The 18,048-nt window shown below is 34.1% G+C and overlaps 1 protein-coding gene across 1 annotated transcript in view; it reads left to right on the top strand.

Moving 5' to 3' along the window:
* LOC136027546 (uncharacterized) overlaps window positions 1-18,048 on the top strand; it is a 45,600-nt gene that overhangs the window by 17,923 nt on the left and 9,629 nt on the right. Inside the window, exons 4-6 of the mRNA XM_065704899.1 lie at window positions 4,161-4,412; window positions 13,493-13,574; window positions 15,239-15,410. Coding sequence (XP_065560971.1) covers window positions 4,161-4,412; window positions 13,493-13,574; window positions 15,239-15,410 — 506 coding nt within the window. The remainder of the gene's footprint in view (window positions 1-4,160; window positions 4,413-13,492; window positions 13,575-15,238; window positions 15,411-18,048) is intronic.

The following is an 18,048-nucleotide window of genomic DNA, read 5'->3' on the forward strand; positions in this document are numbered from 1 at the left end:
TTGTGAATTCTTCAGCTATTTCTTTGACATAAAAGATAAGCTGGGTTAGAAAAAAGTTGATGTGAAAACTACCGTTTTTTGCATGCCATTTACTTTACTTTTTTTATTATGCTTAAGAATACAAAAAAAAACACATTAACCCCCAACAGAGAGTAGAGCTCGTAAGGTTGGGTGTGTAAATAGATAATAATTTCCAAAAGTTTCGTCAAAACAATAGATAATGAGTGAAATGAGCTTTTTGAGGCTGTAGCCTTTAAGGACTTCTGAAATTTCCCGTGTAAGAAGGTTATTCTGAATTTTTTTTTTATACTATGGCATGGATTTATGAAAGCTAATGCTTTTTCTGTACCCTCTGTCTCTTCGATCTTATTGAGGCATAGATCTTGTGTGGCCTTTAAAACACTCTGGTTCCTTACGCCATCAATTTTTCCGACTGCACATTCAAGTTCGTCAAATCGAATAATGTTATCGTTAATAAAATTTTGCAAGTTTTATTTTTTCTTTACTTCATCCTTTTCTTTCAGATCTGTATTGGGTTTTGTACGGATTTATTGTTTTGTTTTGATTTGAACATTCATTGTATATCCACTTCTTTCCAAATGTAAATTTTTAGATTTCAGTAGCTAAATCTGGTTAACAAATTTGAAAATGAAGCAAACTTTTCTAGGCCAGGAGTTGTACCTTTTACCATTTTCCCTCAAGTTATTTTTTAATCTCGTGTTTCATGTCAGCGACACTTCTAGAATAGGTTTGTTCTCCTTCTAAGAAACGACTTGGTTCAGATTGGTATATGTAGGTTATTTTCTGATTGCATTTATTTAAATTATCGTTTCTCTAACCAGGCCAGTTCTTGGAAGGCCTGGATCGTAATTTAAACTTATTTGAACACTTTATTCTCATTTTTTTCTTCTTTATAAGTGAATTAATATTAAAGATCAGCTGAACAGTACCTATAGTTCGCTAGCACTTTCGTACTTTAATGGGACAGCATCCCATGGTGTCGAAAGTAATCTGTTGTTCTAGTGATCTAGTTCTAAAACATATGAAAAAAGTAATAGTGACCAACAAATCCACCTGGCTGATGAAAAGCGTCCTGCCTTTTGTTGTTACGTTTCTTAAACCAAAAATTTACGAATTGGGCGTAGCTTTGGATATCAATGGTTAAAGATAGTTTCTTTGTTTTGAAACAAATTCAAAATTCCTTTATCTACCCTGGCCTTTTGATTTTCTTCTAGTCTAACCTTGAAACTCTAAATATATATATCAAGTCATTGATTTTCTGTAAGAGAAATATACTTATTGTAAATGACCGTCTAGTTTAAATGATCTTCGAATCGTCAGAAGTCTTGCGGTATTTCTTGGGTATAAAGCAACCATTAGATAACGGAGATCAAACGTGTCCCCTTATTCCAATAAAAAAGAAGTGATGTTCCTTGTTTTCAAGGTTTGGGATTATAATTCTCCTCTATAAGGTTTTAGACCATGATGATTCCAATGCTGCAATTTTCATGTCAATCAGACGCCGTTTTCAAGGGATTTTAGTTTCTTTTTCAAAATCACCATAGTTTTCTCTTCGTTATAAACTTTTATTTTTAAGTTGAACCAGAAAAATAGTCACCATTCCCGGATCACTATCAGACGGCAATTGTTCTCATTAGGCAGTTTTTTTGAACGAATTTTTTAACTTTTGGTTAATATGGGTTGTGGTTCGCCTTTTAGTAGGTTGCAGCTAGAGCTGCAACCATGATAAAGCCCATCTTATGCGATTGGCAATTTAAAAAATTACAGCCCTTATGCTGGGGGCTGTGAGGGACCAAGTCATCTCAAAAGCATCTTTGTTTGGCCTTTCAACTATTCTGAATAAAATAGGTAGCTTATGTTTTGAGAGTAATAGGGGATGAAGTAGCAAAAAGCCACGAAAGGGGGACTTGTTGTCCTCCAATCACCCTATATTCTTAAATAGTGTTCTAAGAGCTTCCGTCGTAAGATAAATAAATGAATAATGAAAAATAATCATTCCAGCAATATGGCTGCTTAATTAAATTTCTAGCCAACTTCTCAACAGAATCAGCTCTTTCAAAAAGGATTTTAATCTGTAATTTTCAATATTTAATATTGTCCCAATTATACATTCTTACAATATGTCTGAATTTATCAAGATCAGCATGTATTTTTTCTCATCTTCTTGGAGTACTGGATGTACTTTTTATCTCTCTATTCCTCTTTCTATCTCATCAACTTTATTTTCTATATTAGACAGAATTTCTTAATTCAACTGAAATTGGTGATTTGGCACCTCATGACTCAAAACTAAAAAAATAACACGATAATTTTGCCAACGTGTAATTTGAGAACTAAATAAGGTTGTTTCTTAACTAGATGACCGATTTCATTTGATTCTGCACGGAATCGGAGCTAGATATAGGTCCACGTCTGTTTGTTTTTCAACTTGATAACACTACACTATAACAGTGAAACAAATGTTTTTAGTAGGTCAGTTCTTCTTTATATTTATTTTGATGTTGGCGTTCTAGTGTGGGATGTGCTGGAGGTAGATGAGAAGATGACTATTTTAAAACAAAGTGATTTCTGGATGTATGTTGTAGTTCGAGTTATGTTTTAGATCAACGGTTCGAAATTGCTCGAGTAGCTCGAAACTGTCTGAAGCTCGAAGCGACACATTAGTGATATTTGTCTGAAGTTGATTTTGTAGTGTGGGATATGTTGAAGATAGATAAGAGGACGACGGTTTAAAAACACTGTGATTTTTAGTCAGTAGCGCAATTTCGTCAAAATTCTGTTGGGGGGGGGGGCAAAGTTGGAGCCATTCTCTCAGATCAAGTGAAAATGACACTAAAAACTGAAAAATGATATATTACCATAAAGGCAAAGATATACTAAAGAAAACTGACCTGTTTATCTGTACACTTGAATTATGCAGATTTATCTTAGTTTTGACAAGATTTTTTGCAGAAACTAAATTTCAAATGGGGGGCGGGGCAAACTTGCGTCTGAAGGGGGCAGTTGCCCCCTGTCACTGCCCTATAGCCAATTACACCCCTGTCTTTAGGTGTATTTTGTAGCTGGAATTAGGTCATTCAAAATTGCTCGAACAGCTAGAAACTGAGTTAAGTAGAGTTGGCTGTCCATAAAGTCACTCTGTATGTATGTATGTATGTATATTTAATTCCCATCAAAAGAAACAGATGGAGTATAAGATAAAAAAGGAAAAAACTCACTACAAAAGAATACACAAACACAAGAAAAATAAAGAAAAATTGGATATCTAACTACAAAAAACAAAACCTATTGCCTCAAAATAATTGTCCAAGGACGAGTAACAATATTAGAGTTATATCTGGCGATCTGGGCTATTATCGCTTCATTAGGGTCGATAATCCCATACCGACTTGTCACAATACGGCTACTTGTCCATGGTGGAAGCCATAAGAGGTACTTCGCATATTTATAATATATAGATCTTCCTTTTGGAATATACTCCAAGAGGGGCTTAAATACAGATAATGGGGTAGTGCCATTGCATTATACAGATGGGCCAAAATCCGCCGATCAAACTGACGCTTATAAACTTCAACACGGCTATACGCTAAAGAGATCCGTTTCTGCAGACGACTCTGCAAAAGATGACGCGTTTCAAGCGTAGAGTGACCAATAGGGATCCCCAAATAAACTATGTGTTCGACAAGCCGAACAGTAGCACCACCCAGCCTAACATCAACAGCAGACCCTTGCTTAGCATTAAACAACAACACATCTGATTTCTTTTCATTAAACTGAAGGCCTATTTTTCCATATTCTACTTGAAAAATTGCTTCAAAAATATGTCCTGCAAGTTTCATGAATCTATAAAAATTGCTTTAAAAATATTTTGATGGTTAAACTAGAAACATAGCAGTAGAAGTAGAAGTACCTTGAATAATAAAAAAAACACTCGAAACTGAAGCAATTACATTTAATGGTAGATGGTGTGTTATTGTGTCCAGATTAATTTTGTCAATCCTGTAAGAATACATCAACAATGTTTTTGTGAGTTTGTGAAATAAAAGCATAGTGAAGAAGAAGTCCAATAAAGCAAATGTAAAATAGAAGTGTATATTGGTTGGAGAAGTTCTTTAACTGATAAAGGTGAATACTTGCAGATTCAGTCACTTGAGCAAGATGTACAAGCCCTGCTCGATGAGAAACAAGAACTTTCTGATGAAAAAGACCATCTTCGTAAATCGCTGCACCGACTTAATCATTACTTGAACCAATCAATGAAACGAAGTCCCGAAGAGGAAAGAATCATTTCAGTAGATGGCCTTGTTTTGGAGAATATTTGTTTGCATGATAAAATTGAACAGATGGCACAGGATAATCAGAATTTAATTAAGATGTATCAAAAGTATAAGGTAAGGTTTTGGAGTATTTTCTAATACTGTCCTGTTCGTGCAAAAAGAGAAAAATTACTCAGATCCAACTTTTACAATATTTTTTCATTTTTTTTGGAAGTGATTCAACGATTTTTTGTCTTGCGATCGGTATGGGCCTAATGATAAAAATGCAACATTTTCCTTTTTTCAGGTTGCAGTGAAACTTTTCAAACGAAATGAAAACACTAATGAATAACATATGGTATATAAGACTAGAACGAGAAACTTTCCTTTTGATGCTATTTAACTGATAAAATATAGATAAACGGACTTCATTGCAAATCGATGGTTGACATTCTGATCCTGGAAAAGTGCATAAATCGATATACAATGACTATCATAACAGCAATAGCTAGTAAAGACCTATATATATATATATATATATATATATATATATATATATATAAATATAGACCTATATATATATATATATATATATATATATATATATATATATATATATATATATATATATATATATATATATATATATATATATCGGCTAGAGATGTCACTGAATTGTATTGCTTTGGAAAACCGAAGTGGCACTGGAATTTTCCAGTTTATTGATCATGCAACTCGCATGTTGATTTAAATTTCCACACGGATTATGAATCATCCACTTTAAGACTAATTCTCTTAATGATGTATCGTTGGAATTTGGAATTTTGACCGAAATAAATCATCAATTTCAACTGGATTATGGATTCGATCCTGAGGGCTCTTGATCAATAGCAAATGCATTTATGGTAGTCCACGTTTTTGAAATTCAATCGTATACACATATGCTGCCATCTTTCCAAATATGTGTTCCTTATCAATATCATTTATTATATCGTCAAATTTCAGTTTTGCAATTCGAGTATTGAGATCGGGACGATCTTGAGGGGACTGTTCTACAATAGAGTTGTCATCAAACTTAATACTTGCTGCTTCTTTAAATTCAGGCCTATCAGGATTACAAGTTACAATTATAAAGAAATCCGGGGGTCCAGGGCGACGAACAGTCTTCTAAACGCATTTGTCCTTCTTCTTCAATTCTGATTACTTGTGAAGGCTCCACAGAGAATACAAGCAATGTTGAAGGGTCCCAACGACTTATATGGAACATTTACTGAGTCTATGGAACGTTTGTACGTATATGCTTGGCATTGTGCCACACGTTGTTGGTGTCCTAGATTTTGACCTCTCTGTTCTTCTAACCGCCTCTGTCTTAGCTCTTCATTTTCGTGACGTTTTCATAATCGGTTTTACATATCTTCTAAATCCTCTATCCTCTTGATGAAAATTATGCCATCAAATTCAAAATGTCAGACTGTATTGCGAGGCTTCAAATTCTTATCTAAAAGAGTGCAAATTTTTATATTTTCATCATCATGGACGCGTGTTTATTCGCTTTTTCTGGTACTTGGTATTAACCAAGTGACATATAGCAATCGCAAATTCGCTTCGGTCTGTCTGTCTGTCTGTCTTTCCGTCCCGGTTATGCTATATATATATATATATATATATATATATATATATATATATATATATATATATATATATATATATATATATATATATATATATATATGCTACTACTACTGCAAACAACTCACTGCAGCATCAAAGCGCCTGATGTCAACACAGCGACGCGCGCTCCTCCTCCATCGTATTCTAATCCTCCTAATCTATTCAAAGCCTCTCTCTATGTCTTTGCACTCTCTCAGGAAGGAGAGTGCTTTCCGTCTAGCCCTAGACGGTTGGCCGAAAAGGACAATCTTCGGCAATATGTCATCCTTCATCCGCAGAAGGTGCCCTAGCCATCTCAACCTTTCTTTCATTATAGCCCTAGAAAACGGGATTGAACCGCATTTTCCGTACAACCTACTGTTTGAAATACGGTCAGTCAGCCGGGTACCCAGAACAATCCGCAGGCAATTTCTCTGGAAAACATCTTGTAAATCTTCATCCGCTTTTCGGAGCGTCCATGCTTCAGAGCCATATTTGACCACTGTCACCACTGTACCTTCCAAAATTCTAATATTGGTTTGTAGACTTATTTTTCTATTCTTCCAAATTTTTGTTTAACTGTGAAAAAACACACTGAGCCTTGGCTATTCTACTTTTATCATCTTCACTGCTCTCATCGTCATTACTAATAATGCTACCAAGGTAAGCGAGGCTGCCCATCTGATCAATATTTTCGTTACCCAACGTCACCTTTTCATCTTCACTTATTTCTAGCCTTAGTGACTTAGTCATCTTAAAATTAACTTTCAAACCTATTTTAGCACCCTCAACTCGCAAAACCTACGAAAGTCATCTATTTTGCTAAAATTTTCATCTAGGATGCTTAAGTCATCAGCATAATTTAAGTCCAGGAGGGTTTTTCCTCTCCATTTGATTCCGTGTTCTCGCATTGCCTTTCCTGTGCTCTTTAAGACAAAGTCTATAGAGATAATCCATATAAAGAGGGATAGAACACAACCCTGCTTAACTCCTGATTTAATACAAAAACAGCTGCTAACCTCATTTTCTACCTAACCGCAGCAGTGTTATTTTCGTACATAGCACTAATCGCTTTAATGTATTTGTCTGGTATACCATACAAGGAGAATACCTTTACTAGAGCTCTTCTAGCAACGTAACTGAACGCTTGCTCATAATCGATAAAACTGAGGACTAATGGTGTTTGTCAACTAAGACACTTCTCAATTATTAACCTAAGAGTGAAAATTTGGTCGACACATCCTCTACCTTTTCTAAAACTGCACTGTTCTTCTCTAAAAATTTTGTCTACAGCATCTCTGAAAAGTATCATATTACTAAGTAATTTGCCACCTACAGAGACCAGACTAAAACCTCGATAATTACGACACTTACTCTTATCATCTTGCTTATACGGTGGTTTAATTAAGGTTTTCCTAAAATCGTTAGGTACTTCCCCTTTTTCAAAAATCGATTTCATAATCTTCAGTAGCTTTTTCTAACATCCATCCACCATATTTAAGAAACTCATTTACCCCACTATCAGCAACTGGAGTCTTATTATTTTTTAATCCTTTTAATTCTGTGACTAATTCTTCCTCTTAAAACAAATCTTCCTTCACATCCAAGGTATCACAAACTTTTTCATTTTCCTCTATATCTTTTCCCGCAACTCTATCTCGATTTAGTGCGTTCTCAAAATGTCCCACCCCTCTCTCTTTAACTCTTTCCTTATCACTAATTGTCGCCTCGTTCCTATATTTAACTGGGACAAGTCCGGATTGACTACTCCCTCTCAATTTATTAACATGCCAGTGCAATATCTTACTATTATGCCGTCTAGTGGCATCTACCAGATCCTCAGCAATTTTATCCATAGCCGCCACTTCACACCTCCTTAGTTCATATTTTAATGTTTTCTCCACTTTCATTACATTCGTTTTGTTTTCATATGATCTATCACTCAGATGATTGTTGCACAAACCCCTTCTCCTCTCTATTAAACATAAACCTTTTTCACTAATATTCCTAGCTGCAGTCTTAACTTTTTTCCAGCAACTTCACAAATTGTTTTTCTAAAATTTTCCAACCATTTTCCAAATTGTCAAATTTTAAACTATATTTCGACCATCTTCCACATTGTCAGATTTAAACTTTCAAGTTTAGTATTCATCTGTTCCTGGAAAGCTTCTCTCAAATTTTCATCCTGGAGTCTACCAACATCATATCTTTCCGGGGGGAGTTACCCTTCCGAAATTTCAGCTTTAAATTAACCCTAGGCACTACTAGATGGTATTCTGCAGCACTCCTATATACCCTAGTATCTTGTGTTGATCCTGCCAGTCTTCGGTCTACTATAAAACAATCAACAAGGTTTGCTGTCTTACCATCACGTGCGTACAATGTCAACTTATGGGCCCTTATATGACCAAACACCGTATTGGTTATAACTAGATTGTTATAGCTGCAAAATTGCAAGAGTCTGTAGCCATTACTTTTACTTTCCCTACGCAAAATTTACCTAGGTTAGGATACCATCTATTCCTATTTCCACCGACTTGGGCGTCAAAATCTCATAGTAAAAACACCATATCTCTACCTTGGACCCTGTCTATTTGCTCCTGTAACTGTAAGTAAAATTCATCTGAGTCGCTAGTATCTCCATCAGTTGGTTCAATGGGGGCATATACCACTATAACTGATACCCTGAAATTTTTAGTCATAAAATCAGTAATTAGTATTCTATCATTAGTACCTTCCCAGCCTAAACAGGACTTAGCAGCTTCCTTATTCATCATGAGCCCTACTTTCCGTCTATGTACCCCATCCTTCCTGTCTGAGTTAACAAATTGTATATCAACTAATTTCATCCTTCCTACCCTGTGATATGAGTTTTTGAAACCCCTAATAAATCCAGTTCGAATCGTCTGAATTTGTCAGTCAAAATGTCGATGCGATAGTCACGTTTTAACGTCGTAACATCCTAAAACCAAACACCGTATTGGTCATAACTAGATTGTTATACCTACAAAATTGCAAGAGTCTGTAGCCATTTCTGTTTTCTTTTCCTACAGTAAAATTACCTAGGCTAGGGTACCATCTATCCCTATTTCTACTGTCCTGGGTGTTAAAATCTCCTAGTAAAAACACCTTATTCTACCTGGGACCCTGTCTACTGGCTGCTATAACTGTAAGTAAAATTTATTTCAGTCACTAGTATCTTGGTCAGTCTGTCCAACAGGGGCATAAACTACTATAACTAATACCCTGAACTTTTTAGTCATAAGATGAGCAATTAGTATTCTATTATTAATACTTTCCCAGCCAAAACAAGACTTAGCAGCTTTCCTATTCATCTTGAGCCCTACTCCCTGTCTATATACCCCATCCTTCCTGCCTGAGTAAACAAATTTTATATCACCTAATTTCAAGCTTCCTACTGCTCGGATATGAATTTCTGAAACTCCTAATAAGTCCAGTTGGAATCGTCTGAATTCGTCAGTCAAAATGTCAATACGATAGTCACGCTTTAACGTCGTAACATTCCAAGTTCCAATGTTTATGTTCTTTAAATCATTGAAATTATTTTTGCCTCAGGAAAAGCAATGATCCCAGATATGACGCAAGCAAATTACAAAAGGCGGCAAATGATTTTGAACAGCTAAAGAAAAGGCATGGAACAATAAACGAAAATGTTGTGCAAAGAAATATACGGTTAGAAGACAAAGTAAAATTACAGTAGAATGAAGCAACTTGTTAATTTAGCGCGTGTGAGTTTGGGAAGCATAAACAGAAAGGAGAAATTAACTATTAGTATCTATGACACGTGCAAAATTACATAAGACAACAAATAACTCAAAGGCTAAAGAAAAAAAGCATGGTACGAGAAACAGCAGAAATAACCTCAAATTGTAAACGAAAATGTATCTTGAAACTAAAGAATAACACGGTAATTATGCCATTGCGTAATTTAGATATTAAGAAAATACAATGGAATAAAGAGTGTGTTATTTAAGCGTATGTAAAGGATAAACAGGAAGGAAGAGTTAAACTCTCGTCAGGTTAGGTTGGGTTAAACCTAACCTAATCTGATCATGGATGATCACATTGACTCGTAAATGGAATTTGTGGTTAAAGAACAAACAGCAGTAAGAATCACAACGAATCCCAAGAGAAAACAAATACTATAAAACGGATGATTCTTTGATGCATTAAGAGACACGTGACCGAGTGGATTAGAACGAACCAAAAACGAAATTGAAGAATCATGAAGTATACCGTTAGATCAGAAAGTGTCAAAAAATAAAGTGAAGAACACACGATTGTGCGGTTAGAAGATAAACGACACCGAGGATCAGAACGTGGCAAAACTGAAAGTCAAGAGCAAAGAATTGTGCGTTAGAAGACATGCGAAAGCGAGTGTCAGAAGGTGTCAGAAATGGAAGTAAAGAAGGAATAAATATTAGGTTAGAATGACAATACCGTTGCAACCTTCGACGCCAACAAACTGTGGCACATACCCATTACAAATTCCCTGAAGGTGATTTTCAACCACCTTCGTGTGATCAAATATAATTTTTAAATCCCGATGAAGCTGTTGAAGAATGTCTTGCACATCATTTCAATTATGGGATTTCCGCAACCCATGGATCTCTTGAAAAAATATCGCGATACACAAACAACTATCCCGAAGTTCTCGCTCATGCATTCATCCATTTTAGACTATTCTTCTACATTAATAACAATCAAACTCCTTCTGTAACTCTCTTCCTCACTCTCCTTCTCACACACAATATCTACAAATACAAACAAAAATTAGAAAAATGTTTTCTCCACTCTTCATTTATTTCCAACAATTCAATTTATTTTCAATTAAACTTTCAAAACCGCGATATTCCACTCTCAAGTCTTTTTCTTAACGGTTGATAATTACTTTTACATCATTAGTAAAATATGAAACAAGTTTATTCTTAAGGTATTTTTTCATTTTCCAGGCCTGAAAACTTGTCAAAGGGCCTTAAGATAGGATATTGAGTATACCTTCATTATTAGTATAGTGGTCCCAGGTGGCCCACTAAATAATTTTTCATGTGTAAAATCTTTGCTTAGAAAACAAGGTCTAAAAACAAAAATTGTCCGTGATTTGTTTGATTTTTTTGTGTCTTATTTTTCTTTTTAGAATTTACATTTTGAGACTAGGTGTACATTTTTTAGATGCATAAGTGTTAAAAACCATGAGCTTGTGTTTGATTGTGTTTGTTTGTCTATGTTTAGTCTTTTTTTCTGTGTCATATTTTTTTTTCGAGCGTTTACATTTTGCAACTAGGAGTGTATTTGTTGTCGTAGATGAACGAGTTTGAAAGAGCCATGAGTCGTGTTTGTTATTTGTGTTTAGTTGTTTTTCTGTGTCATATTTTTTCTGACTAATTACATTTTGAGACTAGGGGTGTATTGTTGCCATAGATGAACGAGTTTGAAAGAGCCATGAGTTTGTGTTTGGTTGTGTTTTTTGTTTGAGTTTAGTTATTTTTTTCTGTGTCATATGTTTTCCGACCATTTACATTTTGAGACTAGGGGTGCATTTGTTGTCATAGATGAACGGATTTGAAAGAGTCATGAGTATGTGTTTGGTTTTGTGTGTTGTTTTAGTTTTTTTTTTTCTGTGCTATATTTTTTCTGACCATTTACATTTTGAGAGGGTTGCATTTGTTGTCATAGATGAACTAGTTTGAAAGAGCCTTGGGTTTGTGTTGGGTTGCTTTGTTGTTTGTGTTTAGTTGCTTTTTTTCTGTTTCATTTTTTTTCGAGCATTTACATTTTGAGACTAGGGGTGCATTTGTTGTCATAGATGAACGGATTTGAAAGAGTCATGAGTATGTGTTTGGTTTTGTGTGTTGTTTGTGGTTACTTGTTTCTTTATGTGTTTTATTTTGATTTACCATTTGTATTTTGCGACTAGGGTGCATCTGCTGTCATATATGAACGAGAGTGAAAGAGGTATGAGTTTTTGTTTGGTTGTTTTTGTTGTTTGTGTTTAGTTTTTTTTCTGTGTCATATTCTTTTCAAGCACTTACATTTTGAAAATAAGGATGCATTTGTTGTCATAAATGAAAGAGTGTGAAAGAGCCATGAGTTTATTTTTGGTTGTGTTTGTTGTTTGTGTTTAGTTGTTTTTTTTCTGTGTCATATTTTTTTGATCATTTACATTTTGCGACTAGGAGTGCATTTGTTTTCATAGATGAATGACTGTTAAAGAGCCATGAGTTTGTGTTTTGTTGTGTTTGTTGTTTGTGTTTAGTTGTTTTTTTTCTGTGTCATATTTTTTCGAGCATTTATATTTTGCGACTACGGTTGTATTGTTGTCATAAATGAACGAGTGCGAAAGAGTCTTGAGTTTGCGTTGTTTATGCCTTTCGTTTATGTTTAATTGTTTTTTTTCTGTGTCATATTTTTTTTTCGAGCGTTTACATTTTGCAACTAGGGTTGTATTCGTTGTGATAGATGAACGAGTCTGAAAGAGGCATGAGTTTTTGTTTGGTTGTTTGTGTTTAGTTGTTTTTTTCTGTGTCATATTTTTTTCGAGCACTTACATTTTTAAAGGAGGGGTGCATTTGTTGTCATAGATGAATGAGTGTGAAAGAGCCATGAGTTTGTTTTTGGTTGTGTTTGTTGTTTGTGTTTAGTTGTTTTTTTTCTGTGTCATATTTTTTTCGAGCTTTTACATTTTGCGACTAGGGGTGTATTGTTGTCATAAATGAACGAGTGTGAAAGAGCTATGAGTTTGTGTTGGTTGTGTTTATGTTTAATTGTTTTTTTTTCTGTGTTTATTTTTTTTGGATTATTTACATTTTGGGACTAGGGGTTCATTGTTGTAATAAATGAACGAGTGTGAAAGAGTCATGAGTTTGTGCTGATTGTGTCTTGTTTATGTTTAATTGTATTTTTTTTCTGTGTCGTACTTTTTTTTCGCGTATTTACATTTTGGGACTAGGGTTACATTAGTTGTCATAGATGAATGAGTGTGAAAGAGGTATGAGTTTTTGTTTGGTTGTTTGTGTTTAGTTTTTTTTTTTCTGTGTCATATTTTTTTCGAGCACTTACATTTTGAAAATAGGGGTGCATTTATTGTCATGGATGAACGACTGTGAAAGAGCCATGAGGTTATTTTTGGTTGTGCTTTTTTGTTTGTGTTTATTTTTTTTTTGTGTGTCATATTTTTTTTGATCGTTTACATTTTGCGACTTGGAGTGCATTTGTTTTCATAGTTGAATGAGTGTCAAAGAGGCATGAATTTGTGTTCGGTTGTGTTTTTGTTTGTGTTTAGTTGTTTTTTTGTGTGTCATATTTCACCATTTACATTTGACACTAGGGACACATTTGTGGTCATACATGAACGAATTTGTTTCTTCCGTGTTTTACTTTTTTTTTCTGAGCATTTACATTTTGAGACTAGGGACGTAATTGTTGTCTTAGGTGAACGAGTGTGAAACACGCTTCAGTTGTTCTTAGAACTTGTGACCTTTAGTCACAGTGTAATCAACATTTTTCAATTAGCTGAGATTATATGCTAATTTTCCATATTTTAGCTTACAAAGGAACCCAAAAAGAAAGGGAAGCCAGCCAAAGATGTAAACAGTTTTAATGGGTTGTTCATGTCGATGTCAAATGGTTAGTCATTAAAATATGGCTGCAACCGCTTTCTTTTTCGTTGTTAAAGCAGTCAATTTGCAATCCTGCTTTTGTTCTTTCAGCTGTATTTTTGTTTGATATTTATTCTTTTTATTTTTCTTAATTAAGATAATTGAGCAACCGTTTTGCAATTTGAGATCCTGCTTTGTTTGATTCAGCTGTATTATATTTAATTTTGGTTTCATTTCTATTGTTGCTCTTTTACATTATATCAAGCTTCTTGTCACATAATAATTTCCAGATGCACCAACCTGTTGGTGGTTACCCTCCATAAGTGAGCTAAACTATATGCAAGCCTGGAGAGTAGCTATGCTTTAAGGCTTCTCCTAATCCTGTTTATGAATAAGATATTTTTTTTTTCTAGATGTTGCTTTTTCTAAATGTTTTCATCGTATATACAAGTAATTTTCAACTTTGTTTTTATAACAACTCTCCCTAATTATAAGAAAAAGTGGTCTTCATAAATTTTGCCTCTATGGAAAGCTTGCCCCTGTAAGATCTGATTTTGAACAACTTGTCTTGTAAAACTTTTCTCTTAAAATTTCTCATACCGGGAAAAATCACCTCTGGAAGAACTGGTCAGTAGATCTTTTTGTTAGGTTTGAATAATATGAGTGTTTCCCCCTCTTTTACAGCATATGCAGCCTTACCCTCCTTTACAGGCGCTGGGATCTATGTATTAGATTTGATTTATAGTCGAAGTAAAACTTATTCCTATTAATTTAGCCTAGAAAACTTGCCGCTAGAAATATTACCCATATGATAATATACAAAATGGCTCATATGCTCCTTTTGTTTTTCTAAAATGTATGTATGTAGGGCCAGTTTAAACCCTTTAGAGTCGTGCCCCCTCCTAAATATTAAATTTTTACCATACTTTGTCCTATCTTCTCGAAATATGAATGAAGTGTAAGCCCTCTCGTGGAATAAATCCGCGTGTACCTGCCTGGTAGGAACGTAATAATAGAAAAAGGAGTAGGATTGTTTTTTCTCCGTATTCTTGCTACTGTTTCTTTGACCAGTTCTTAATCTATTAGGTAACGAGAAAATCTAACAAATATCTTTAGAAAATTTTAATGATTTGACTTAGATTAAGCTATTCATGCTAACTTTGATGTGATCATTGAAAATACAATGCTAATTTATTGGCATATATTTTTATTGGAAAATAATAGAAGTTAATAAGACTTACCTTACTTGAATGCTATGTTAAATAAGACTCAACTTAGGATAAAATAAAAATGGGGTTACGCTCCTTCCCTCTCCAGTGAGAAATAAAATCAGGAATAGTTATGATTCTCCCCTAACTCCTCCCCAAGGGAAATCAGGGGTTCTTTGGCTCTCCTTAATGAAACAGACTCCCAAAGTCGAGAGTCGGTTCGAGACCTGACTTCGGTTTCAAAGTAGAATCTCGTCTGGTTATTAATATTTTTTTTTCTTAAAGATAGATACTCGTTTGAACTGCTTTGTTTTGAAAACTGTATGAAAAATGTTACAAAAATAATGTAAAAAGCATTTTAATAATCTTCCAGGATGGAAATCTCTTGAGCTCTGGCTTAAAATTCTTGGGAGCAAAGGAATGACCTACCTTTATTTGATCTAAAGGGCCTTGAGCTTGTGCTTATTATATTTTTCACTTCCAGTACGAGATTTGATGTTAGATATTTCAAAACCACTGGCTTTGCCATCTTCTGAGAACACCTTGAGCAGTAGTCCTTACAATGAGTTTGAGGTTATGAGGGATGCTTGTCGATCTCTGGTTGATACATTAGAAGATAGATGTGCAGCCCTAGCTCAAGCAAAAAAACTAAATAAGTAAGTAGTGTTTAGTATAATTCTTTCTCAGAATTGTTAGTAGTTTCTGAAATTATTTTAGCAGTTGTCCTTAAAATGGGGTTGAAACTATGAGGCGTGTATTCTCCTTTTTGGTTGAATCCATAGAAGATAGATGCTCAGGCCTAGGTCAGGTAAAAAAAAATGTAAGTTTATTTAGTATAATTCTTTCTCAGAATTGTTAATATTGCCTTAAAATGGGGTTGAAACTATGAGGCGTGTTTTCTCCTTTTTAGTTGAATCCATAGAAGATAGATGCTCAGGCCTAGGTCAGGTAAAAAAAATGTAAGTTTTATTTAGTATAATTCTTTCTCAGAATTGTTAATATTGTCTGAAAATAGTTTGGGCAGTAGCCCTTGCATTGAAGTTGAAGCTATGAGGGAATTTTTTTTTTTTTTTTTTTTTTTGGTTAAATCCATAGTTGATAGATGTGCAGCACTAGCTCAAGTAAAAAAACTAAATAAGTAAGTTGTGTTTAGTATAATTCTTTTTCAGAATTATTAGTAGTTTCTGAAAATAATTTGAGCAGTTGTCCTTAAACGGGGTTGAGGCTATGTGGGATGTTTTCCCTTTTTTGGTTGAATCCATAGAAGATAGATGTGCAGTCCTAGCTCAAGCAAAAAAAAAAATTAGTAAGTTGTATTTAGTATAATTCTTTCTCACAATCATTGTTATTGTATGAAAATAGTTTGGACAGTAGCCCTTGCATTGAAGTTGAAGCTATGAGGATTTTTTTTTCTGGTTGAATCCATAGTAGATAAATGTGCAGTCCTAGTTCAAGCAAAAAAAACACAAAAAAACAAAATAAGTAAGTTGTGTTTAGTATAATTTTTTTTTCAGAATTATTAATAGTGTCTCAAAATAATTTGAGCAGTTATCCTTGGAAGGATTGAAGCTATGAAGGATGTTTTCCCCTTTTTGGCTGAATCCATAGAAGATAGATTTGTAGGCCTAGATCAGGTAAAAAAAATAATTAAGTAAGTCGTATTTAGTATAAATCTTTCTCAGAATTGTCAGTATTGTCTGAATCCTTAGAATATAAATGGGCAGGATTAAATCAAGAAAAAAATGATAATGCAAGCTGTATTTAGTATAATTCTGTCTCAGAATTTTTACTATTTTCTGAAAATAGTTTAGGTAGTAGCCCTTTCATTGAAGTTGGAGGTATGAGGGATGTTTTCCCTTTTTTGGTTGAATCCTTAGAAGATAGATGTGCAGGACTAAAAAAGGGAAAAAAATAATAAAACAAGTTGTATTTAGTATAATTCTTTCCCAGAATTGTTAATAATTTATAAAGAAAATTTAATCAATAATAAAAATATTTGTCCTTACAATGAGGTTCAAGTTATAAGAGAAGTTTGCCTTTCTTTGGTTGATACATTAGCAGATATATTTGCAGTCCTAGCTGAAATTAAAATAAAAACTTTTCTTTGGTTGATATACTAGCAGATATAAGTGTAGTCATAGCTGAAGAGAAAAACAGAAGCAAATAAATATGTTATGTTTACGATAGTTCTCACTTAGAATTGTTAGTATTGGTTGAAAATAGTTTAAGCAGTAGCCCTCAAAAGGAGTTTAAAGCAACGAGTAATGTTTGTCGATCTCTGGTTGATACACTAGAAATGCACAGCCCTAGCTGGAGCAAAAAAAAAAGAAGAAAAAGACAAAAAATTTGTAATTTGTATGTATTTAGAGGATTTTTACTAGAATTATTAGCATAATAGTATTTTTTCAGATATTAAGGATAATCATGTAAGTTGTTGGGGTGATTTCTATTATAGATTGGTGCTGAACTAAACCGAGGAGGTAAACCTAGTCACCCGGGGAGACTAGAACATATTTCCCGAAAATTTCGACTTGATGCTCGATTTGACTCAAAATACTTACGACATTTATCTCTAAGCCCATCTACTACGACTATAAAATATAGAAAAAAAAGTTAGTACATTATAAGAAATTATGACTATGCAATCATAGATGGGTTAAAACAGAAGTCAGACAGCATAAGTTTTAGCTATATCCATGCATTTTATCTTCATTTCCAAAAATACCAGACGTTTGAAAACTATTTTCGTGGTTATATGTCTCCTCCTGGTCAATTAACAATAGTGATATTAGTTTTTTACGACCTGTGGTTTGGTCTTCATCCCAAAATATCGTTTAAGTATAACTAAAAACAGTTTTCGTTTGAATTGATTAGGAATCATAATCAGTAATATTCTCTGCATTGAAGCTACTACTACTGCTGCTAACAATTTACTGCAGCACCAAGCCGCCTGAGGCCAACACTGCTCCGCACACTACTCCTCTCCTACATCCTTATCAAACAGTTCGTGGTAACGAACTGTAGTAAGGAGCGACCCGGCTCAACAGTAACTCAAACTCTAAAAAACTGAATTTTGATACCAATAGTTACATCAAAAGAATCGCATTTTAATGTTAATTTACGAGCCTGAGAAAATTTTAAGAAAATTTTAGAAAATTGCCTCATTTTAGAAAACAGGGGGAAACACCCCCTTTAAGGCAAACAATTGTATTCTAAATTAGGCCTCTGAATTAGGTATGAAACATTAAATTTTGAATGTAAACTAACAAATATTGAGTCGGCAAAGAGAAAGTA

The sequence above is a fragment of the Artemia franciscana genome, chromosome 5 (assembly GCF_032884065.1).
Source record: "Artemia franciscana chromosome 5, ASM3288406v1, whole genome shotgun sequence".
In the NCBI taxonomy this organism is placed as follows: Eukaryota; Metazoa; Arthropoda; class Branchiopoda; order Anostraca; family Artemiidae; genus Artemia; species Artemia franciscana.